The sequence below is a fragment of the Platichthys flesus genome, chromosome 11 (genome assembly GCF_949316205.1).
Source record: "Platichthys flesus chromosome 11, fPlaFle2.1, whole genome shotgun sequence".
Classification (NCBI taxonomy): Eukaryota; Metazoa; Chordata; class Actinopteri; order Pleuronectiformes; family Pleuronectidae; genus Platichthys; species Platichthys flesus.
The window spans coordinates 5,664,791-5,691,100 of NC_084955.1; the positions used below are offsets into that span (position 1 = coordinate 5,664,791).

The 26,310-nt window shown below is 43.1% G+C and overlaps 1 protein-coding gene across 2 annotated transcripts; it reads left to right on the forward strand.

Annotated features, from left to right (window-relative positions):
• Nucleotides 1-26,064, forward strand: LOC133965524 (zinc fingers and homeoboxes protein 2-like). Of its 2 annotated transcripts, none has more exons than XM_062400126.1 (13): nt 1-431; nt 15,957-16,426; nt 16,684-17,388; nt 17,610-17,822; nt 18,065-18,319; nt 19,164-19,367; nt 19,546-19,630; nt 19,774-19,959; nt 21,177-21,589; nt 22,507-22,738; nt 23,057-23,225; nt 23,482-23,616; nt 24,488-26,064. In XM_062400126.1, exons 2-12 carry the CDS (start codon nt 16,328-16,330, stop codon nt 23,597-23,599), a joined length of 2,679 nt encoding a protein of 892 aa, XP_062256110.1. In that variant the 5' UTR covers nt 1-431; nt 15,957-16,327; the 3' UTR covers nt 23,600-23,616; nt 24,488-26,064. The 2 variants fall into 2 exon arrangements, with proteins under 2 accessions (XP_062256110.1, XP_062256109.1); XM_062400125.1 differs by having other exon boundaries at nt 2-431; nt 23,482-23,601.
• Nucleotides 26,065-26,310: the final 246 nt, after the last annotated feature.

The following is a 26,310-nucleotide window of genomic DNA, read 5'->3' on the forward strand; positions in this document are numbered from 1 at the left end:
GCCAGGCATCAGGACAGGGGAAACTTGACGGCCACAACACGCAGCCCATTCATTCCCCCCAGCAGCGGGCACGCTCCACGCAGCCTCCAGGACTCCTCCCGCTGCCTGGACGCACACTTGTTAAACTTTCCCCCGCCGCACTTTGCCCGGCGTCGACGCTATGGACCCGCCATGGACGGACACCGGCGCTCCGGTACGGCATGCAAATACGTACTCTGACGTCGGCGATCATGTGGCTTTTGGCGTAGATCCTCCTTGTGATCGCCAATTTTCCCTTTCCTGTCGCCTGTTGTCTGCTCGGCTATTGGGCCGCCGCCGCGCGACTGTGTAGACGCGGAGACTCGGCTCATTTCGTGGGTTTACGGCGGAGGTGGGATTTGTACCCGCAACGCCTCAGCATCGCGCCCAAAAGACAACAACACGGCGGCCAGGTAAGAAATGGGACAAACTGCTGGTGTGTTGTTTGCGTCTCGGCACCCTGCTGAACCCCCCCCCCCCCCCCCCTCCCGCTCTACCAAGTTCTAACTGCGTGTAGTTTGTTTGTTTGCGGCGCTTCGCCCCCTCTGCCCCCGCCTGGCTCGCGAAGCAACCAGCACGGCTCTGCATAAATATTTCAACTTGTCTCGCCGCATGAACTTTGCCTGCCCCCTGACGCCTCCACCTGCACCACCGACGCGATGCGGCCGCCAACTTGTTTACGGGAACGTTTATCGCCGCCGCGTTCAAGTTCCACTTTGAGCCGAGGTGACCGCGTCGGCCGCGAGGAGAGGCGCCGTGTCTCACTTTTCCTCCTCCCCGTGTCGACATAACCAGCAAAACATGGCCGTCCTCTGCCGACATGTTGTTACGTCGATGGCGAGGGAGGGGGGGAGGAGAGAGGGGGTAGGGGGGAGACATTTGGGGAAAGTGTTTTTCTGCGCCCCTCTTGTCACATCGCGGGGCTTTGGCCGCTGGAAACCCCCGCAGCTCGGCCGGCGTGGGTCCGCTCCCACCCCGGTGCTGACGTTACACCGCAACTTTCTCCCGTGCGTCGCTGTTTGTACACTTTGATTTGTGCGTGTCTGTGATGTAGGCGGAACGTTACCCCTGGTGATGCCTCCTCCCCTCCGAGACCCCGCTCACACGCACACACACACACACGCAGGGCTGTAGCACCAGCGTGTGTCATTGCAGCAGCAGCAGCAGTTAAAAAAGTCACACATGGCTTCTTTTTATTCACTATATCAACTTTGGCCGTGGGGCACAGGAAAACATGTCCTCAGTTCACCCTGGGAGATCACATGGAGGGATAGTGGCTGTCTGATCTATGTCAATGTGTTTCATGCTTTCTGTTGTACGAGGCATAAGTTAAAATGTGTGAAGACACTGGACTGAGGCATGGACATAACCGTGTACAGCATCAAACATGTCACACGTTGTAACAAGAGGGGCAAACCTCCGCCAAGACCCCACTGACCCCTCGCTAAATTATCTTGTATCAGGATCCACACTGAATCCTACACACTCATAAATATCATTCGCTTAAACAGGCCAGATTCCCCACCCCCCCCCCAACACACACACACACACACCCCTTATCAAAATCTGTGATATCTGTGAAGATTTGGGTTCATCCAGGTCGTGGTATCTTCCGAACAAGATCCATGAATTATTCTTCAATTATTCACTGGAAACATTGAAAAAAACCACATTTAATGTTAAAGATAGTGATAATAACATCCTGGACCCACCGGTTGATCCGGATCCGCACCTAAATAGAATGGGTTCTGTCATTCCAACAAATTTTGTGATAATTCACTGGTAGTTATTGCATAACAAGAAACTAAACTGTTTATTACCCCAGTGCCAAAGATGTCATCTCTATCCACATGCAATTGTGCCAAACCCCAGGTTGGTATTGATGCTATTATAAGGGATATTGGGTCTCGGCCATGGAACGAAAACACATTGCACTCAGGTTAAATATTGTAAGAGCGGGCTATGACCATGTTACTGTAGTTGTGATAAAACAGGTTTTCTCCTGTTCACTAGGGAACAGTTTCAGATCTCTGACAGGTGTACACACTCACTCCCTATAGGTGGGCACATTAATTGAAAAGCATTCAGTGCCTGTTATGGATACTGCCGACTCTATATCTGTAGAAATGTCTTGTTCATCAGAGGATATTCTCCCGACACTGCGGTGATCTATTATGTTGTATTCATAAAAGCTCTCTGATCAACAGTTCCACCCTCTACGTTAAAAAGAAGAAAAGATGCAAGTGTCTTTCGATCCCAGAGCAGTTAACCCTCCTGTCACACCAGTTACTAGCAATTCCTCTGGGACAGAAGTTGGCTTCGCTCACTAAGCCACGCACTCATGCTCTCTCCACGTGAAGAGAAACATGGCTCGCTTTTTGTTCTTCACATGGTTTCCTTGTTTGATCTGCCATATCAGAGATAATGTTATGTAATTTGGAATGACAGGCGGCTCATTTTTATTGGGGGCTGAATAATCAAAGGGTTTCTGTTGATAAAAGTAAACCATCTTGTTTCAAATCGTACACAGACCGTGGTCTGCTCTATGGGGTAGTCAAGCGTTTTGCAGCATACATTATATGCTAATATATGCTATTATTGTTAAAGTTAATGTATCAAATAACCCAAATAGTGAAACAAGACATCTGTTTTGAAATAATGATGTCCAGTGTACTGGACAAATTTAAAACAGCTAAAATTCCTATTGTTGTGTGGTTTCAGATTTGAAGACTACAGTCAATTATTTTGACTGATGCTGCATTAATGTACATTTAAAATTACACTTGATTCGTGAAATAAATTATTTATATATAATATAATTAGATGTATTACATTACTATTATATATATTTTAATTATATATATATATATATCTTATATTTTTTATATATATTAGGTCAATATCCTACCACATGGGCCACAACATTGATGGTTGTTTCATTATAACACATCGAAGGGGGAAATGATTGGTCTTACTTCCCGAAAGGTGTCTATCCTGACTGAATTGTCTTCTTTCCAAGTCTTGCTCAGCCATGTAGTGGTTGTCAACGTACTGTGACCTCTTAGGGTGTCACAGGCGAAACATCCAGCTGTGAGGTGATCTGCTTTATTCTTTTCTCGAGGCAATTGTTTGTTCACAGTAGTCAGAAAGTGGATAATGAACAAGACTCGGTCTGTCACATTCATTTAAATCGAATATCACAGAGCCTCAAGAGTTGGTGTAAAAGTATAAGCCAAGAGTTGCATGAACACACAAATCTCTCCGTTTAGAAGGATTTCCTTGGATAGCTTGTGCACAAGCAATTGTAAACCAATGCCAAATGTGTTTTCCGATCAAGCTGCATATGACTTCAAAAGCAGTGTTTAATGTCCAAGACCATAATATACAGTGTAGCAGAGAAGAGAGTGCAGGATAATCAAATACAATTTATATAAATGACGTGTGAGATCAGATTGTTGAGTCATCGTGCTGCCAGATGTTACACATGTTAGACATGCGAGGGCTTTTGAAATAGTCTGACAGTGTTTATGGCAGGTAACTAGAGCTAATCTGGGGCAGACGAGTGACAGGAAAACACATTGACTGAGAAGTTATGTTTATTTTGGATAAATGAAGGTGGACAGTTGGCAGTTAGTATATGGGATGTGTGTGTTGCTGACGTTATAGCTGTTCACTGTGAATGTTTGAGAGAAGTGCCCATTAGTATTTTTCAGAGTGGGGAGGTTGCTGCTTGATCAGAGGGAGACTATAAACAATAGTGGAAAAGCTGTGGCCTATCCCTATAAAATAATGTAATTTTAGACAAATTATATTGTATATATTAGGAATTATATGAGAAAAAAAATCATATCTGTGTGTATCTAACACTGATCAATAGCTATATACAGTGAACAAACGTCCCTTTTCCACTGGTCAAAAAACCCACTAAAATCTGACTATTTTTTCCAGTGGGAATAGAAACAATTGGCATTCATTCCCAGGTCAAATGACGCTGCAGCAGAAAGTGGTAAACACAAAGATGAACTTGCTAATTTTTTATCTCTTCGTCTAGTCTAAGCGATGACGCTGCACATTTCCTTGCGCAGGCTTAACAACGTGCATGAGCGTTGTAGCGTAATATGAATCTGCACATATTTAAACAAATTTGTTGGCAAAATAAAAACCAACATCTAAATAAATTTGAATCAAACAACATTTATCCAGACTGAAGTGGGCTAGGGAGGTTAAAATAACATGTTGATATTATTGATTGACTCTATAGGAGTAAATTGCAGTGTCCCGTACACCAGAGTTCCTGTTTTATTATTTTGATCTTTGGTCATGCTTTGCTTACATAAATATTGTAACCTGCGTGTGAGACAAACATTTGTAGGAGCGGACTTGCAGTGTGTTTTAGCATGTTTTAGTCTCTTGCATTAATCAGGAACATCCAGACTTTTGTGATTGAACAGCACATGTCCACATCTAGTCCAGGGCGATATAATGGCTGTCCCTTCTCCTGGTGAAACAGTGCAATGAGTCATCACGGGTTGGAGGACGGATGCTGTTGTCATCAAGGCCCCTTGTGCTGAGTTCGACTCTGTGACGACATCACTGACCCTTTAAGCTGTGCTTTGTTGCAGGGTTTTTCGATTCAGGTGCCTTTTCTCCGCTGTACCTCCTCCGCCAGTTCCTCTGACATGTTGTTAGGTGACTAAGGCAACCACAGAGATGAGCTCATCACCTGTAGGTGGGGCTGAGAGGGAGAGCGTGATGGAGGGAAAGGGACAATTATAGCAGCAGAGCAGAGGAGATGCTTAGGGACAGACGGAGAGGGAGCATGAAAACTCTATCAGAAGATGTGTGATGTCTGAGTCAGACAGAGGAAGAGATAACTGAGTGATAAGAAAAGACAGAAAGTCCAAGGTCCCACATACGCCTTAACCTGTAAAGTAAAAGTGTCATATTGTGTCAGTTTTTAAATGTCAGCACTTTGTTGGATTCCTGAAAATCTTCCACCACAGCTCTAGTCGTATCCAAAGCAGTAACATGTACAGGTAACTCACACAAAGGGTGACATTCTTCTAGGGTGTAGTCGTTTTAATCACCTGCTTCAGCAATGTTCCTGATATAATGTCACTATTTCTCACCCATGGAAACCAGAGAATGACAAAGTATAGAAGCAGCCCACCAGTTAGAATATCTGAGTGGTGTGAATCAGAAACAAGTGACAGCTGAACAGTGACAAATTGAAAGAGAAGTCTGTGTATATGTGATGGAGAAAGAGCAGCTACAGTACATTTCATAATCTGTATTTTTGGAAACTTCAGTCAGTTCTTCATTGCTGCATTGATTATTATTTATGTCTCTATGAGTTTATAGCAATTTATACAGCAGTGTGATTCTGCGTGTGTAAGCACGTATTAAACTACTCTGTGCACATCATCCACCAGCCAAGGGGCTTTTTTCTTGTAGCCACTGTGGTCTGTTACTACTTGAAACTACTTCTGCAGTTACACATTAAATCTCATGTTGAAATTCTGAACCTCTGCACGCAGCTGTCAAAAAAATATATCAGCTTTATACCCATCCACACAATTTGGTATCTTTACGTCACGTGGAGCAATCATGCCTGCATGTGGTTAGAGTCGCTCCCCTATTCACGTCCCAGTGTGTCCTCCAAATTTCAAGTTTGGAAAAAAAGAAAGAGGGGTAATAGAGAGAGAGAGAGAGAGAGCGCATATTAAAAGGCCTTCTGCACTGCACCACGTCAGCCAGTGGTAGAGCTTAGACTCGCCCCACTTGTCTGAGTTACACCAATGGGGAGAGGCCGGAGACTATTCACAAGCCACACCCACTGCAGAAAGCAGAGATTGGCAGGTGGGAAATCTGGCCCCACGGAAGTACATGGAATACTTGCAGTGACTCTATGAAACGAACGCCAAACTCTCTGGGTGGTCGCATTTGGATTCAACAACGGAGAGCTTTCTGTTCTTCTGGTTACACAAATATAAAGGACAGACTGCGCAGAAATATACATATTTCTCCTCAAAATATACATTATCATAAAGTGATACAATTTGTAGTGATTCAAATCTGATAACAGTTGGACAGAGGTTTTGCAGCACCTCTCCACTGTTCTTTGTCATTGTTGACCTAATTTGCAAGCTGCCTGTTCTTTGCTGTATACAATGCAACAATTTTAACCAAGAACTCTCTTCAAACATTTTATCCTGCCCGCGAAAAACCCCTCCCATTTTGCTCGGTTGTAAGAGCTCTTAAGTACAAGGTTTCTGTGGGAGAGTAATGTGCTGTTATCAGAGTGACTGTCTGTTTGTGTGCAAGGCCATGCGGCAGAGTGAAAGAGAAGAGCATAAAGCAAATAGGACGACAAAACCAAGTTAATGGGTGGGGGGGTCTTCCTTACAAAGCCACATAAAATGTAGTTTACCACTGCACTACTCCATTTGCTGTGATAAAAGGCCGCCCCCACCCCATCTGCTTTTCATTGACACACGGAGCCCTCTGGAATCAAGTCAAGACTCTCTGACGTGTGGGCTTTCGTCATTGGGGTCGCTCTGCGAGTGCGGAGGGGTTGCAGCAACAAGCCGAGTCTATGAAGGCAGAGATGTTCCATGATGATTTGGCCGTTGGATGGATGTCAGTTCCTGATGGTCAACAGGCAAAACAGTCAGAGCCTGTCATGGTTGGTAAAATAGCTGTATTTTACCCAATTTCCTGGGTACACTGCCAACTTATAAATATTCAGAAAGGTATTAAAAATATGGTGGTTTCGTAAGTTTGTTAAATGTGCTCTTAGTTACAAACACAGGTAAATGTCACTCTCCTTTTATGCCCTGATCGATTTCACAAGCTAGTTTCAGTCATGGGTTTTTGAAGACCACAGCAGGAGATGTGGGTCAGACGCCTTCACAACAACAGGAAAATGTCCAGAACGTTCAGGAAAGAGGTGGCGTCTGGCTGGAGCATGCAGGAGGCAGGACATGGCGTATGTTTGTGGAAAGAAGAGTTTTTGTTTACAGAACATTGAAACTGGTGTCTGCTCTTAACTTCAATAGCTCTCAAACCATATTGTCTTCAAAATTGACATTTTAGTCCATGTCCTCTACATGTAGACTCTTTTTTTCACCCTGAGATATTTTTGAGGGTTTGTTTTTTTGAAGTTAGAAACGTCATCAACACACCCATTTGCTCACGGTGACTTTACAGAACTTTTTTCCTGCTCATCAGATATTTTATAGGAGGATCACAGGAAAGGTTCCTGAAAATGTCGAGCGGTTCATTTTCAGACATCAGTGGGGGTCTGAAGAAGCTTTAGAGCAAACACAACTCTTTGTTAGACATTCTGCTTCTTTCCTCTGAACCTGTCATTCAGATCTAATTATACTGTCAAACATTTGTCACCATGTGCAGTATTAGGTGTGGGGTGTGCACCTTACTGTCGTGCAGACAAAGTAAAGTCCTTGCAGTCGTGACACTGATTGACCTCTGTGTTTCTGCTCCTGGATTCAAGCACACTCTCACAAGCGCTTTCTGTCGGATACAGTGTTACCATAGTAACACAACCATCAGCCGCAGAGTGGGTGACACTTGGGTATTTTTATAGCTTGCCCTTTGTGTGTATGACGGTGTGCCTGTATGTTTTCAGTAAGGAGGCAGGTCTGGCAGTGTGTGTTCAGTGTGTGTTCAGTGTGTGAACAACGTTAAATGGAAGACGGTTCCTCCATCTAATGTATTCACAACATTAGTAGATTGAACAAGGGATCAGCATTGATCTGTATTTTTCTGGGACATCTATATAAAAGTTTGACAACTTGTCACAAAAACTGATGGCTGTGTGATAATACGAAAGCCCTCCTGAGTCCCTGCAACGTAAAGTATAAAAATATACCATAGAGAGGAAGTGCTGATCTAAAAAACAGTGGATGTGTGTATACAAATTTACAGTAGCTCAAACTTCCTGATGTGAACAGCCACTAATACTTTCTCCATATTAGTGGATGTCCAAGTGATTTCCTGATAAGTTTTGTCGACAATACTTGTTTAATGCTGTAGATGAAACGTATTGTTCATGGCCCCGTCGCTCCATCCCCCGATGCTAATGCGCAGACTCTGGTTCCAAATGTGTGTAACCGGGAAGTGGAGATGCATCCTCAATCTCTGTATACAGGCCAGACAAGATGTTGTACATGCTGATCTTTATAGGAGATGGTCTGTAAATGTTATTACCTTTGGAAAGAGCCAGTCTAGCTTCTTACCCATCTACACTCATTCCAGCGCAGCAAAAGTACTGCTCCTCTGTTGCTATGCAGAACACACCGAGCCCTCAGACACAGTGCAGCACTGGAGGAGCAGCGTGATGAGATTTAAATTAAGTCTGCAACGGTCCGAAATTCTGCTTCTCCCACCCCTGCTGGGACTCGTTGTGTTAATGGTGGAGGTGCCTCTTCTCTCTCTCTCTCTCTCTCTCTCTCTCTCTCTCTCTCTCTCTCTCTCTCTCTCTCTCTCTCTCTCTCTCTCTCTCTCTCTCTCTCTCTCTCTCTCTCTCTCTCTCTCTCTCTCTCTCTCTCTCTCTCTCTCTCTCTCTCTCTCTCTCTCTCTCTCTCTCTCTCTCTCTCTCTCTCTCTCTCTCTCTCTCTCTCTCTCTCTCTCTCTCTCTCTCTCTCTCACTCTCACACACTTTCCTCCTCACTGCAGTGGCTGACTTATGGAACAAGTAACCAGGAGGGAAAACACACTCAAAACAAGAGGAGATTGAGAAACAAACCCCTTACAGTAATGCCAACAGTACAGTTTGTGTGCTCCCTCCGTGCAATGTGTTTGTGAAATACAGTGTGTGATGGAGGTTGAAAGTTTTAGTTTATGTAAGAGCAGTGTCCTGGCACTGCTACAGTCTGTGTTGCTGCAGTTGGTTGTATCTATGCTGCTCTCTTGTTTTTGCCTTGTTATTGTAGAGCCCTGGTGTAACCGACTGGTTTGTACTTCATGCAAGGCTTCGAGTGCAGGAGCCGCAGACGTTGCCATTCATATGCCTTTGTTTGCGATGACTGCATGCCTGAAAACTCTGGCGCTCGGTTGACTGCTTCTCTACAGTACATTCATTTCTCCAGCCTTCTTCTTTCTTCAGCTACAACAATGACCCCTACCCGAATCTGCCAGCTCCTGAGCTTAATCTCTATTCAAGCTGTCAAGGAGACTCGAGTGCATCTGATCAGTCTGGCTCCAGTTTATAATTTAATGTTTACTCATTAATGTATTTATTTCATTTAAAAAATAGAGTTATGACCTTTTACCTTCACTTATCAGCAGGTATGGCAGCTGAGGAGAAAGTTAATTTCATCATTATACACTCCAATCATGTGCATAAAGTTAAGTTATAAGTTAATTTATAAGTTAAAAAAGATATCTGCATTAGAAGCACTCTTCATTCCAGGTTTTGATTCTGAGCCCCCCCCCCCCCACACACTATATTTATTACATTAATGACATCAGTATCTGTGTCCGCCTCCAGTCTGACCTGCTCTCGCTCTTTGTTTTAATATTTCGCCAAATAAAAAATATATTTTTAAGCTATTAGGCTGCAGCTATATGTTTTTATTTATTTAAAAATAGGATACTTCTTATTTCATACATTTCCCACAAATATGGGGAGGGCTCAAATAGCCCTTCAAAGTTCTGTGTTTAATTTATTTCAAAGTAGGCCGACATTGCCTGTGTATTTTGTTTGTTTGTTATTTTGTTGCTTGTCTGTTTGAGTAGTAGGTAGCAAAGAAGTAGTAGGCTTACCTTCTATTGGTAACCTAACTGTTACGGTTCATTGTTTCTGAAATAAGAGGCCTGACTGCTATGTTCATAGCAAACCTGAAAAAAATAAAATATTAGGCCATGGTTTTACTGCACTTTATAATTTTATTTTGTACCGCCCTGTTAAATATATTATATGCTTTTCTATTGTAGCACTATGCTTCTGCTGTATTAGATCATCTGTCTGTCTTCATAATAGACAGGCTTGGTGTTACTGAGGGTTTGTATTGATTTCCCCCTGTGCTCTCTTCAGTATGTATGCCAGTGTGTAGCCTAAACTGATTAATGTAAGAGCTGATGAATGTATATGTTGCCTGGCAGCATTAAATGTAGCTCCTTTAGAAATATTGATCCCCTGATATAATGCTCCAATCAGACAGACATCCAGACAACAGGCGACTTTAACTAACAGGTGGAGGCTGACTGTATGACCCAGCCTACAAAATCAGCCAAGTTTGAATCCACAATTAAATAGCATTTTTTGCTTTATACAGCGTCTTTCAAAAGCAGACATAACCAAGTACTGCAGACAGCGGCCGGAAACATTAGTCTGGGTGCATTTCTGTCTGCAAGTTGTTTACAGCCAAACAATCTAACTGCTCAACTAGTTCCCTGAAGGACACCCAGTGATTACTTGTAATCCATGAGACTGGAGTCTATTAGCGAGGCTATGATGAAGGTATTATTATAAGTTATATTGATAAAGTTTGAACAACTGTGGAATAGAGTAAAACATTGCCATGGTTATTAATTACAGAGTGGACTGGTTCTCTTTTCCATGATGGCATTCTGTGCTCCCAAACATCCAGCCAAGGCAGCAGGAGAGCCGCCCCTCCCTCCTCTGAAAATGATGGAGTGAGGAGAAGGAGGCTGTTGGTGCCAGTGTATCCTCAGTGTTCAGCACTTCATACAAGCATTTTTCTTTGTTTGAGGCAGTCAGTGCACTTGAGATAAACTTGACTGCTACAACTTAAACTGCAGAGCTGTTTCTGTTCGTTTTGTGTTACATATTCGCCTCTGCCTTTAAACATGAACTCGAAGAATGCAGAAATTCAGTCTGGACATTTTTCCCTTTTCATATAATGCAGCACACTGCCGTCAGCACATTGACGTCAGCCCTTATTGCCAAGAGCTCTTGAATCTGTCTTTCCAAGTTTACATATTTTATACGTATGGCTCCTCTTTCCAATCTGAGATATTTTACATTAGCTGACGCTTTTGTCCAAAGCGACTTACATTTTTAGTACACTCAACATTTATGAGGGGCAATTTAGGGGTTCAGTATCTTGCCAAGGACACTTGGGCATGCAGATGGGAAAGAGTGGGATTCGAACCAGCAACCTTCTTGTTGCAGAGCACCCGCTCTATCCCCTAGGCCATGCTCTCCCCGATATTTGTATTCTTACAGTTTCACATCTGTTCACACTTGTTAGATCCGCTGTGAATTGTCCATTCATTTACCGGCTGTTTGATCGTGGGAAAAGTATGAGGAAGTTTCCAATGCAACTGACTCAGACATTTGAACTCTCAGGTACAGCCCCTCTAGATTTATATAATTTCAGGAAAATGTCCCGATTTCAGTCGATGTCTGAAATTCGAAATGTATGGTGAATATCTTTTTTGTAAATGCAGTTAGTCTAATGTGATCCTCATCTGAGGAACCAGCAGCAGCTTTTAAGCCACACCAACATTATTTATAAGTTCTTTAGCAGTCGTGTTGGCTGCTTACTAATATGGATGTTGCATAAATAAAATTGCTCATCCACCCTCTACTTTTGTGGGCTCAGCACACACAGTAGGCGGTTAAGGTCCAGCTACAGCTCGGTTCTGTTCATAGTCGGTTCCTCATCCAGCGATCGCCCATCAGCACATCCAAAAGTGTCCAGCCTGTGTCAGAACAAATTCCGCAGATGATGTAAAGTGACATGGCAGATGCATCTCCAATTGCTTCCTGCTTTGTCTTGGCTACATTGCTGGATTTTGGACAAGGGCAAACTTTGAGGGACAAAGCAATAGTTAGTGGAAGAATGAGTATGTACACTGCTGTGTTTACATCAAGTGTCCTCTCAGAAGCACCTTATCTGTGTAGCACTCAAAACAGGGTTAGTAGGATAATCAGGCAGCATGTAAACTTGACTTTTAGCAGGGGAATCTTTTGTGGCCACCTCTGACCAGCTGAGATTTTGCTGGAAGTGTAGCCTTTTCTTCTCCTCCCAACTGTTCCTTGACCTTCCCCAAACTTCTGTCAATGAGAGAAGCTGAAGAAAGCTCAAAAAATGCTCCACAACACTCCTCATCCTGCAGGATGGGGGGGTTTCCAGGCTTTCAAAACGCACACTCAGTCTGTAGGCATTTTCTGCAAGATTTCTGTTTACCCAAGTATTTCAGTTGTCTCTGTCTGTTAACACAACCACACACAGTACTGCATGCAGTCGGGGGGGGTCACCCCTATCTCTGTCGGTGACACGGATAGTAACGACTTGACTATACTCTACGTCCGCGGTTGCCATAGCGACACCATGGTAATGAGTCTGCATTCTAATGATGCCTCAGTGGGTTGTTTGAGGAGTTGAGATATCTCGGGACAATGAGTTGGCTGGCGAATGACAGCCGTCAAGCCTTGAAGGGTACAGTGCCATGTGATTAATGCGTAGCTGTTGGATACGGCCATATTAAATATGTGACACTTAAAGGGATTACAAAGCACAGTCCTAATGTGCTAAGCTGAAAGAAGCCTCACAAAGTCATACTCACATATTTACTGCTGCCCCTCCCTGTGTAATAGACTTAAATATGATCAGACTGTTAAACAGAATCTTTGTTGAAGTTAAACCTGTTTCTTTTTGCCACTATTTACTCTTAAGCACCACATTTTGAATTAGCACAGCACACATGAGATTCTAGGAGGACTTTTCCCCGTCCTCTGTGTTAACTTGGTTTTATGGAAGCTCATTATGTCCTGATAGAAGAGCACCACTGCTGCATCAACTCATTAGATTTTTACCCATGTGGATATGGATATGAAGCTTCAGCGTGAGGCCTCAGGAATATCAATAGACTTTTTCAGTCAGATAATGCTTCTCTCTCTCTCTCTCTCTCTCTCTCTCTCTCTCTCTCTCTCTCTCTCTCTCTCTCTCTCTCTCTCTCTCTCTCTCTCTCTCTCTCTCTCTTTCACTCTCCTCGCATTACAATATTACCACGGCTAAGTTTCTCCTGCTCACTCTCACTCTGCTTTTATTTTTTCTTTCTATTTGGATGTTGTTTCTTCAGTCCAAATAAAGTCGCTTGTAGCTTTTTAAATTGTGTGTCTGAAGCTGCTTGTCTGATTTCTCACCCTGTTCACACTCTGCTGTGTAATTTGATCTGTGATTGGTCAATATTTCTCGGGAGGACTAGTCGTACTGACAGCCGACAACCGTCGTCTTGCATATCGGCTAATGTCAAATCACTGTCATAAACGTTTTTCAAGCTGCATTAATAGATGTCAAAGTCTGTGACTTAAAAAGTTCATCCGAGTCGTGATTGTTGACCGTCGTGGCAAGAGACGTGGCAATGCCCGACCATCCCTTAGCAGGGCCTGGCTTGGCCCTGTTAGGACACACAGTTGTGCACTGACACTCTCCAGCATCCAAACAATTGCAGTCTGGGATTAAACCACACTGAGTATGGTTTTTGTAAGACCTGCCAGCAGTATTCTATGTTTATGACTTAAAGTGAGGGATAAAGAGTTATATTATTGAGCAATAAAGAACATTAAAAAACTATTTCATGTTCTCATTTGAAAAACTGGAACCAGGGTGATTTTGACTTTCATACATTTCTTTTATAATAGTTGAAATTATGCTATTTAATAGTTTGGTCAACGAATCATTTCAGCTCTAAATTGCATCAACAGTAACTAATACAGCAGGGGTCAGCAACATTAGGCATGCGTGCAACTATTGGCAGGCAGCGCCATAACCATTGGATCACATGCAATATCTTATTAAAGAAATGTTCAAAGGTTTTGCCATCACGCAGCCTGTATTATATAGCTTGATTGATGTTAACACCTTCCAGCCACTAGGTGCCAGTAATGCAGCACAGGCTGGATGCCAATCGCCATTAAACAATAATAATAATAAGAAATCATCAAGGGTGCACTATGTTGTGTGCCAAACGTCCAGTGTTAGGGCCACTTTGACACAAAGCACAAATGAAGTTTCAAAGATCAGGCAGACAAGGGAGAATCAATCAAAGTGGAGTGTCCAGGTATGAGAAGCCAGTTAAGTCTTTGCCACTGCCAGAAACCATGCGACTGAAGCAAGCATTCGCAAATCTGAATGAGTGTGGTTGGTGGGGTTAATGACAAACTTATTATTGCAATCATAATGAGATAAACATGTTTCCTTAGAATGTGGTTATATATACTGTATATATATATATATATATATATATATATATATATATATATAGCCAATATGGATGAAAAGAAGTCTGTTGGAAATATGTGGTTCAATAATAAAACTTAATATAAATAAAATGTTGATTATGGCACACTAAGATACATAAATGTTCCCATTGGCACTCATTGTCAAAAAGGTTGCAGACCCCTGTAATATTATATGTTGTTCCTCTCTTCCTCTTCCTATCTGCCACATCCTTGATGATTCTGTGGCTGACTTCTATTTGTTTCTATCGCACACACACCGAAATACAAACACTAAGATTTGTCTGAGTTGTGTAAGTTATGGACTTAACACGGTGCACAAAGCTGTTTATTGGATTTATTGCTGTGAGGGAAACCCCACAGTTTCTCATCCATGTCTTCTCCAGAACACTGTGCAGTTATTTCAGCACCAGTGTCCACCCAACCACCTGTTGACCGTCTGCTTCTGTCCACTGTTTGTTTGATTGTTTGCCTCTTCTGACCTTTTCTCCTTTTGAGACATTTTTGCCAGCTGTAGTCTCTACCTCCTTTGGGTGGCTGTTCACTACAGCTCCACATGGGACGCTGCTGAGAATAAATAACCCAACATGTTGCCTTACTTAAAATCCTCTTACCAGCCTGTTTGGTGCCCCCTATATAAAGGCTTTTGAAAAACAATAGTAGCTTAATGTTTTTTGTACAGAATGTTATAGGGACGGGAATCTGCAGGGACCTCCCGATACAATCGCGATATTTAGGTGGTGATGCGATATTTATTGCGATTCTGAAAGTATTGCGATTCGATATTACGATTTTTTTTTTTTTTAAATACTGGACCATGGAATTCAGTTGAATCATACCTTCAAATACAACACAGTCAAATTCACTTACAGCTTTACAAGTTTCATTTCAAATATTAACATTTACTTAATGACTGCAGCCAATAGAGAAAATAAATAAAAATGTGCCCTATTATTGTATAGTCCCTGTCAACTGCACACAAACTGATTAAGAAATTAAGAAACGATGCCACCTAGCCTACTTTTAAAAAATAAATAAAAGGTAAATTAAATAGAATGAATTAAAGTTTACTTAAAATATAAACTTTGAAATAAACAAAAAGTAGGCAATGCTTGTTGTTTGCATGTAGGCTAAACAAAGCTAGTGCTTGGATCTGTTTAGATACTTGTGCAAAAACAAGAGCTGGTCAACATGCACTGGGGTGAGGTTGGTCCTCCCCCGTATAAAACAAATAAATATGTTTTTAAAAAAAAATACAAGCAATTTGCTTTGTCTTTATTTCTGTGACTTGCATTGATAATTTCAGGTGAGATGTGGTTACACTGATTAAATAGTAACGGTAAAAATTAGCTCTTGGAACTGGAATCAGTGTGATACAAAATGACAGAAACCACCTTTGAGAAAGCTGTATTTGATATATTTTCAGTGTGGTCTGTGATCTCTGCACCCTAACCCTAACCCTCTGTCTCTTGCACGACACTTCCCCGTCTCACCTGAATAATGTGGAGGATTTGTTGCTGTTGTGAACACGTCATGTGCATGTGCGGGTGAAATCTGTATTACATTTTTTAGGACTCTATCTGAAGGTCATATCTGAAAATGGCTATAATGTTCATCATTACAAAGTTGCTTTAAACAAAATAAAATAAAAATGTCTCTCTAATGTTTATAATGGTCTGTCTCTCTTCTCTTCTCTCTAATGCAGGTAACATCCTGTCATGTATTTCCTGGAAGTTGGAGAGCACTGTAGCTGACACTGTCAGCGAGCTCAGCCTCCACTGCCATAAAACAGTTCCATCTCCACCAGACCTTCACATTTCACTGCACTCCTCTCTCTCCGGCCACTTATCGCACCCCAGGGGAAGATTTGTCCTCAGGCTCCTCTGTCCCATCCCACAAACTGTCCTGAGCTTGCTGCCTGTATCTCTGGCCTCTTACGCCTGACTATACGTCCACAGCTGCATATCCACATCCTTGGCACCTCAGCCATATTCTCCATCACAACATCCCTGGCCACGCACAAGCACCAGTGTGGGGCTGCCGTCCAAAAGGACAAACCCAGTATCTACCGTCAACATGTCCAGTCGACGGAAAGCTTCCACTCCCTGTATGATTCGACCAGAGCAGACCATGGTGGAGTTGGATGATGAGGCAGATGAATCACACAATATGGAGGTAAACCTTTAGTATGTCTGACATCAGCATATGATTTGAATATTTGTATACTCTGACTTCATTGAGGAATTAAATAGGTTTTTGTTTTGCTGCTTTTTTCTGAGGATTTCGGTCATGTACTAATCTCAGTATTTGCTTTTATAATTAAGGACATTATCCAACTACTAGTTGGTTAATTTGTAGGTTAATTTGTAGACTTATTTGAAAAAGTTATCTGAAATATTATCCATCTGAAAGCTGAAATTCCTCTCTCACAGATAGCGACAGAGAACCATAGTGAGGATGGGCCTATGGAGGCAGATCTTTCGACAGGAGCAGCCATGGACCTGGATTTATCAGAAAAGGCCTCTGACCTCCCGTCTCCTCCTGACAAACCTGCCATTGAGCCACCAGACCTTTCTAAGCCCCAACGAAGGCAGCAGGGGGGATATGAGTGCAAATACTGCCCCTTCTCCACGCAGAACCTGAGCACTTTTAAAGAACATGTGGACGCCAACCATCCTAACGTCATCCTAAACCCCCTGTATCTGTGTGCCGTCTGCAACTTCAACACAAAAAAGTTTGACACCCTGACGGAGCACAATGAAAGGTGTCACCCTGGGGAGAGCAACTTCAAATTCAAGCGTATAAAAATGAACAACCAGACAATCTTAGAACAGACGATAGAGGGGTGCAGTAACAACGCAGTCATTTACAACATGTCAAGCGCCAATTCTGGCAAAGGGGACGAACTCTGCACTTTGCCACAAAGCAGACCCGCCGCAGTCAAACTTGGTAAACCAAAAATGTTGTCGGATAATAAACGGACAGAGTTGGGTAAACTGATGCCAGATCTGGCCAAGAAACCAATCACAGCGGTTAATGTCAACGGGACGGTCATCATCCCTGAATCAACGCTCCTTAAAGCAGACGGCCTTTCTCACATCATGCCTTCCCTCCAGCGGCCAATAAACTATACCCAGGTAAGAATTCTTCTCTTATTCCTGTACAGTTAAAGGAAGTGTGTCTCTTTTTATTCCCCAGGAAACTGAACCACTCTCACCACTCTCACTGTTTGTACACTTACTCTAAAGCTACATCTATCCGGATGCTCTTTCCGAACAAAATACCTCGGAACAGTACTTGAAGAGATCAGTTTCTAGGTGTGTGAAGAGAGTTTCCCTGGCTGACTCTTTTGTTTCAGGTGCCGAAGATCGCAGTGCCCCTCAACACAACCAAATACAACCCGTCACTGGACGACAACCTGACGCTCATCTCGTCCTTCAACAAGTTCCCCTACCCGACGCAGAATGAGCTCTCGTGGCTCACTGCAGCCTCCAAACATCCCGAGGAGCAAATTAAAGTGTGGTTCACCACACAGAGGCTCAAACAGGGCATCAGCTGGTCGCCTGAGGAGGTACGGGGTGTCAGGTTGACTCTGTTTTTAATTCTCAATTCTCAGTGAAATTCATTTTTTTTTTTTTACTTTATTTCTAGCAAGTATAGAGAATAATTATTCTTTGCTGCAGTATTTCATGGGCTCAGATAATGTGATAATGTAAAATAATACATACAAATCTGATTAGTTTGCTAATTACGCTACAATTTTGTCCAACATACGCAGCAATAAGTATAAGAAGTCCTCTCCATCTGTTACAGGTGGAAGAAGCCAGGAAGAAAATGTTCAATGGTACAATCTCCTCTATGACTCAAACCTTCACCGTGGTGACTCCTCAGCTCAGCTCCCACTCATCCACCAACATGTCTGCAGCCTCCAAATTCATGCACCCAGCAGCCTCTGTCCTGCAGTCCCTCCCCTGTCATCTGCTGGGACAGACCAGCCTGGTGCTGACGCCTGTAGTCAACGGCTCCACGGTCACCTGTGCACCGCTGGCACTCACCGTGGCAAACCAGGTAGAAAACACTGGGCAGACTCAGACAGACTCACCGAGGTGGCAGAAATACACACATTCTTTACTCCAGTAGAATTACAGATACTTGTGTTAAATGTATAAGTACTGAATCACCCTCCTCACTCAAGTAAAAGTGTAAAGTATAGGCTCAGAAATGTCCTGAGTATAAAAGTAAAAAGTTCCCCACTGAAGGTCAAAGCAAACTGAGTCACAGTAATATAGTTCAAATACAATTTCACTTAAACCACTCTTACATTAAATAAAAAAACATCAATCTAAAAATAGTTAAAGCAAGAGAAGGCTGATGAGCATGAAACATTGTCCAGGAGGAAATGTGAACAGTGTATTGAATGAAATATCCTTCAATTCAATAAGTGCAGGGATGGGACATGTTTTGTTGCTCTGCTCCGTCGTCGTTCTCAGTGGTGACGGCTAATTCTTCACTTTGTCCCATGTTGTTTCTCCTTGTCACAAATATGCGCCTACATATGTGCCTCTTCTGTGTGGTCCTGTTTCCTCTCGATACGTTTCTTATGCCCTCTTAGGTATGTTGTGGGAGATGTGTCCCATTAGATAAACAACACGGAAACATATCTTTGTTACTGTTTTATTGTACATTTAGGTTCAAATCGATCTTGATGTTGAGAAGGCAGGGCTCAGATAGAAAGTACAGATATTTGTGTTTGAAATGTAGACAGTAAGTAAAAAGTTAGCAGAGATACCTGAAAAATGTATTGAGTTGCATTAACTTTCCACCTCTGCGCACACAGTAACACAAACAGTTAATATGTCTTGCAGCAACCCTTCTTAAACTTTAATTGATATGTCCTCCATGTTTTTGACAGGTGGCACAGTCACTCAAACGACCCCTGACCTCTGCCGTGATCGCCACCGAGAGTAAACGCCCCTCCATCATTCAAACCCTCCCGGCGCCCAAGCTGGTTTCCCCCAAAGTGCTAAATTTTACAGTTGACACCAATAAAACTGGCGAGCAGCTCTCAGTACTGAGGTCCAGCTACACACACTGTCCTTTCCCTGAGGAAGATGAGGTAAGAATAAGTGAGTCAAATGGCTTCATCTTTTGAGCCATGCCTTTATAAGTTGAGATTTTTGTGGCTGCTTTAATTGCCTTATTTATACTGCCGCTCTTTTTAAGCATAAAAACTGTCACAGATAAACACCCGTATTCATTGTTTTATCCCATGTTACATCTTGTCGTGCGATTAGATCTACAGGCTGATAGAGACCACCGGGTTGTCCAGAGGAGAGATAAAGAAGTGGTTCAGTGAACAGAGGCTCCTTAATCTCAAAGGTACGAGGTGTGAACAGTGCCAAACATTTCAAATGATGAAATACACTGTAGTTAATCGTATAAACAAAAGTTTTAACCACCAAATCATAACAAACTGTTTTTGAGCCCTGTTTAATTCCCACGCTGTTTGTCACTTTTCAAAGGTGTTCCTCCACCACCAGTGCTGGTGAAAACAGAGGTGACACCAGCAGTGAAAGATGGCCCAGTAAAGAAAGCGGTTCCCAGCCACTTTCCCCTGCTGGAGAGGGTGAAGGGAAAGACATCAGAGCAGCTGAAGGCGCTGGAGGAGAGTTTCCAGAGGAGCAGCTCTCCAACTGAGGCAGAGCTCGGTACAACTCACACATCATCCGCTAACAAGCTCACGCCTCAGGATTGTTACTTCCTCCTTATTTTGGTTTACAACTTAGAGGAGCTCTAGGAAGAATTGATTAAATCGCTTTCGGAGAAAATGTGAGAACACAGCACGAGAAGCGGTGTTAACGATGTTTCCAACACGTGACAGAGGCCGAACTTGAAGAATACAAATATTAATCAGGATGATGACAACGAGATTTAAGAGCTTTCAGCGATACGAGCCTATGTCAGCGTCAATGGGCTTCAAGCAAAAACATTGTGCGTTATTTATACCCCCCCCCCCACACCTGACTGTTCCAGTAATTTTCCTGTTGTATTGAACGTGTCTGTACATTGTCCTGCTGCGTCCTCCACATGTGTAGCTCGTTTTGAGGACATTTTGTGGCATTCATGTCTGAGAACAGCTTTAGAGAGGAGTGCTGTACATGACTGAACTGTAGCTCAAGAAAATACAGATACACATTGAGTCAGTTATAATATAATAAGTATCACTGTCATTTTTGTAAGTTGATATGATGGTTGCCTTAGGGGATATTTCAGATATTTCAGAGTTCTGTCGTGTATTTGATCAAATAATTGATAGACATTAATGTAACTCTTGGGAAGAAAACAATCCGCCTCATCAAAGGGCATTATTCAGTGTGCAGCCTGTGTATCGGTGCATTCAAGCAAATGTTATTCTGCTAACTTGTTTGCCTGTGCTCTCAGCCCAAGTGCAAAATTCAGATGCTTGATGTGAACACATTGTATTTTCCTTTGCCTCCAAAAACACATATCAGCCCTCCTGGAGTTCAGGAGCTAATGAGGCAGAAAATCTGCTTCTCAGATATCTTATTAGGATCAGTTACTGTTGTGTAGTTTCCCAACAAAAAGGATGATAGAACATTTAAGCAACTTACTAAACCTTTGTCCCTGAATAAGGATGAATGAGGTTATTCAGTAGCCTCACTTTTTAACTATTTAAATAAATTCTGTACTTTTTCGTTACTATTTATAGTTGCTCACAGCATGTGACTTTATTTTATTTTACCCTAACGGAGCTGTAGGCTCGTCTCTGGTGGATTCATGCATGACAGGAACAGCAGAAATGTCTTCAATGGACACATTTCTAAGTTCCCCTGGGGAGAGAGTACATTTCCAGGTTTCTAAAAAAGCTTCCACATCTAATCTACTGTTTCTCCCCCTGCTGCAGACCAGCTGGCCCAGGACACCAGATTGTCCAAGACGGAGGTGGACTGCTGGTTCTCGGAGCGCAGGGCACTGAGGGACAACATGGAGAAGACTATCCTCACCATGGCCTCAAAAAACACGGAGGACCGACAAGAGCGGCCCGTAACTCTGCTGAACGGGGCCTCTCATCGAGAGCAGGACGGGAAACCCCTCAGCTCCTCCCCTCAGCCACCTGTCCTCTCCTCCTCGTCCTCGTCCTCGTCCTCCTCACCTCCAGTGCTGGCAGCCACCTCACCTCAACCTCCAACCCTCTCCTCCTCTGCATCTCCTCCCATCCTCACCTCATCCTCCTCTTCTTCCCCCCATCCTCCCATCCTGTCAGCCTCCACAAGCCCAGCTCCCATCAGCAGCCGCTGCCTCACCCTGCTCAGACAGGTAAGAGGAGCTGTATTGGAGCACACCAGGAGTCAGAGCGATGATTGGAGCTTTAATGGTATACAGATGAGCACTCTTCTAATTGCAGGGATGCAGCTAATGGTATCAACAGATTAATGAGATGAGACTTTAAAGAGATTAGTTGATGAGGTGGCACCTTGTTGATATCATCTGAAGGGGGATGTGTCAAAGTTAATGATTCATTTTGAGAAGGTATTTTACATGTAGTTGACATTAAGAGGGTTGATTGACACTACATGAGGAAATTGGCTGATACCGGAATATTAAAAGTGAAATATGATGTAAAGTGACATATAGGTCCGATCGGGTTCAGTATAGAGAGGATATTAGAGAAGTGTCATGTCTAGAAAACAGTTGGAACCCAAAGGATTACAAAACCTTAACAGTATGTGCATGAGACGTCTCTTTAACAGTCTCTATGTTTCATACCCAGAAACATAGAGACTCCGTTTGGAGACTGGTATTAACATCTGTCTCGAGTGCAGATGTGAACGCACCCTAATGTCTTTGGTCCATCCTGTCATCTGATCACAAAAACCACAGTCAGAGGTCCGGGGCCCACGACGCCGCATTCTTTTCACTGTGGGAGGGAATGTACAGATTTTCAATGGTGATCCATTCGTTTCAGCTACTAAAAATAAAAGTCCAACAATAGCTAATGTATTTCTAGCCTCATATCACCGTACATTGAACATAAAGATAGAGGATTTCAAAGATATTCTCTATTGAATTGGGAATGAAGGCAGCTATGATGTGCAGTCCCTGTGGTGGGCTCGATGTCTTACTGTTAGAGGGCATTTCAAGGAACTGTCTCAGCATCGTCACATCACAGAAAGGAATTATTAAAGAAAACTGTTGTTCTTACAGTGGACATTTCTTTTAATTTGTTCTCACAGACGTTCTGTCGGACCCAGTGGCCATCTCCTGAGGAGTACAGTCAGCTGGAAGTCCAAACAAGCCTGGGACGCACCGACATTGTCCGCTGGTTCAAGGACCACCGCTTGGTCCTGAAGAACGGGGAAAGTCTGGACTGGATGGAAAGTTCCCAAAACCCTAACGTAGCCGAGCAGCCGGAAGAAGGCCAAGAACAGAGCAAGGGCCTTTCCTTGGAAGTCAAAGATGTACCTGGTGAGTTTTTGAAGTGTGCATGTGTTTTCACTACTGGGATAGCCAGTGCCCGGAGGCAGTGTGTGTATGAGTTGTCCGGAGGAACTGATCGAAATTTGGTGGTCAAACCCAACACATTTTGGTCCTTTGAACCAAACCTCTCAGGAACACCTTGAGGAGTATCTCCAATGAATGAATGAATAAATAAATGAATGCTGATGCTGCACTGGTAGGTGGTGGCAGACAACCGCAGGGCAGTTTTTCTAGTTTTTCCTCTTAATATGTTTTGCAAATTGTCAGGTTCCCTTGTTTGACTTTGTGCTCTCTGTTTTTGTACAGACGCTGGTGCAGTGGAGGAGGCTGGTGAGAAGGCAGCAGCTACAGAGCCCCCCAAGCTGCCAGAACACGACGAGGTAGAGAGGCTGACTGACAGACTAGCCCACGGTGTGACAGACCTGAGCCAGACCACACCGGACCAGACTAGCTCTGGCACTGCTGATAAAGAGAGGTGGGTGGAGACATGAAAAGATAAATGTCCTTCCTAGTTTATTTGATTGTGTCCGATTCATTTTGTACAGACAAATAAATACCAGATCAATGTGGATCCTGGAATAATCAATTGGTGATTGTTCCATGAACTACATTTTCATGAATGTGTGTATGGGACAATCTAGTGCCAAACATAAATAAATCTTTTTCAGATGTTGTTCTACTTCCCATAAGGCGTCTCTTTGTGTTTTAAACTTTGTCTGTTGTCTTGTTAGTTCGGTAAAGGTGACTGTGGCAGTGGGGGAGGAGACTGACGGAGGAGTGGAAAGACAGAGGCTCTCAACAGACTCCGATGTTCTGACCTTAGAGCAACCAGAGAGAGTCACTGGTTGATGGTGGGTTCAAATGGTGTAAGGAAAAAAACATGCAACATATTTTACTATAAACACAGAGGGATCAAGAAATTAGATGCAGTGTTTCCCATCAATTACCTAGACTGTGTCCAGCAGTAATATTCTAATTAGTCCTGCCACTGTTTCATGATGAAACACTCAGACGTCTGACTTGGTGTGACCAGCACTGTGCCCACGCAGACCTTGTAGTTGCATCTGCAGCTGTGGCATCGATGCAGTTCCTGCTCCCATGTGGGAACTGACCTGTCACTGCTTAGTGTGTGTACCTGTCACTCAAAAGAAGATCATATTGATAACAAGGGGCAACACCTTCAGTTCTATCAGTATTAATTTTCAGATGTTTTCTGGCCACCAAGGGAACATCGGTAGAAAAATATCTTGTGTGTATCTTCCAAAGTTTGGTATCTGGTCGCAGCTGGATGTGTCTTAGACCGCTGTGGCCCCAAACAGAAATAAGTGTCCACACAGAATGGATTGATGGAGGATGGTGGCTCACATAAATAGAAACAGAAATGTTGAGCTGTTCCATTGAGATGCCACAGCTGCTGCCTCCGGCTACACAGGAAGTTATTAGTGTGTAATTATGTGTGACTGGTCCTTCAGAGAGATGGCATGCTGGGACGGCAGGATGATACTTGGTCCACTCTGTCATTAGCATCACACATGTGGACAAGCACACGCATAAGCACGCTGGCTGTCACAGGGAGGCGAAGGAGAGGGAGAACATGAACAATTTCTAGTCTGTTTAAAAACATAAAATCAGTCGGTTCAATTCTTGTTTTTATGTTTTTTCTTGTTCATTCAAGCAAATACTTAAAATGCTTATCTCGGGAACAGTATTACAAATTGATATCTGTTCATGTTCCAGGTGAGTCGCTGACCACCATTGGATGATGACCAAACGTGGAACCGGTGATGCCGCTGTCTGCATGCGATGTCATCACAAAGCTCCGGGGACGTCGGAGGTCTGCCGCTGGAAGCACTGATGTGAGGTGCAGACGCTAAGAGGAGTGCCAAAGCTGGACTTGATGCATTGTTCTTACAACTACAACACTTAAAAGAAAAAATAAACGAAACGAACAGAAGCAGCCTTGTAAATATTTTTCTGTATTACAAAGAAAAAGGTTTGTACAGTTTTATTGCGAGGGCGAGTTTTGTTACATTTTTAAACAAGTCTGACTGGTGCCCTGGAAATTCTCTTTTGTTCTCGTACAATGATCAGAGCGTATGATAATCTCTGTCAATCAGTCCTATTTTCTTGGGAATCAAACTTGCGCACGACTCTTTATGAGCAGTCTTTGATGGCACTTACATATCCCTGCTGTAGTGATAGATATTCTCATGGCCACTTCATTTCACACTGTAGGGTTTCATTTTTTTCCAGCAGCGTCACCTCGACTCATCCTTGTAGAATAAGGTGAAGGTGGGAATAACTCGCGTGTGCTCGAGGGGATGTGTGGAGGAGTAACAGTGTTTTGAGAGATGTGAACATGGCAACAGCCGAGAGGCCAGAGGATGAACACAAGCCGCCACATGGGCAGACAGCTGAGGGTCGAGTGAATGGATGAACGCATTGTGCATCATACTATTGGTATAGCATTTCCTTACCAGCTGGTGCAGTACGTGAGGCATGCTGAGGTCACCGCACAGAATGTTTCCTTTTTTTAGAAATAGAATTGATACAAAATATCATTTTGGAGAGTGTGTCTGTAGGATCGCACCACGCTGCCTTTTCAGCTGTCATACCGATGACGTTTCCTAAAGTTCAGCCTGGTGATGATTTCACCTTGTTTTTTTTAAATTTAAATATTCTCCAATGAACTTGGCAAGAACATTTTGGTGACAGTGTTTGACGCATGATGAACTAGTCGAAGCTCCTTTTCTTCGAACGCGGTCAGAAACCATCTGATCTGTGACCCCACCTCTCCTCTTCTCTCCAGGCTTCCTGGCTGTAGGTATGTCTGTGTTTTCCAAGTAGCAGCGCAGGACTCGCGGCTGATTCCAGTTCATGACAAACATGATGGAGGCTCTTGAACTTCTCACATTGATGAAATGATAAAAAACGGTGCTGATTTGATTTGGAAAAATTGGTCAATATCTCAGCAAAGCCATCATCAACTGCTCTTGCATGTGCTTCAACAGCTTTCTTTTGAAACAAAAAACATATTTTGAGAAATGATTTTTAAAGGGACCTCATTTTTTTTGGGTCAAATCTGTGCGATATCTGTGCAAGTGGGAAAAGGTTAAGTTGAGCTCCTTTTGAATAGTGAGACCAGCAGTTGAATGGCTGTTTGCTGGCTGAATGTCTGCTGCTGCTGCTTTAGTTTTATGCTCCGACACGTTTCTGGGATAATGTACATTTGGTGGGCTTGTATGAAAACCTTTGCATTTTTATTTTCTAAGCCTGCTGTAACTCAATAAACACACAACTGACTGTACAATTCCCCTCTGTCTTCCAGTGTTAATGATATGAATGAGAAACATGAACCAGGGTTGGAGGGTGACTGACTGAGTTTGCTTGTTTACTTGAAAAACATTTTTCAAAGTTCTATCATAATTTGAAAGTTTGAGGTTGACAGAATTTCCTGAAATCTTTGAAGTGACATTTGTTTGAGCACATGTTTCATTAAATACACGTAAGCAGCTGCAGTTACTCCATCTTTCCACTTGTCCAGGACTTTAGGTCGACCA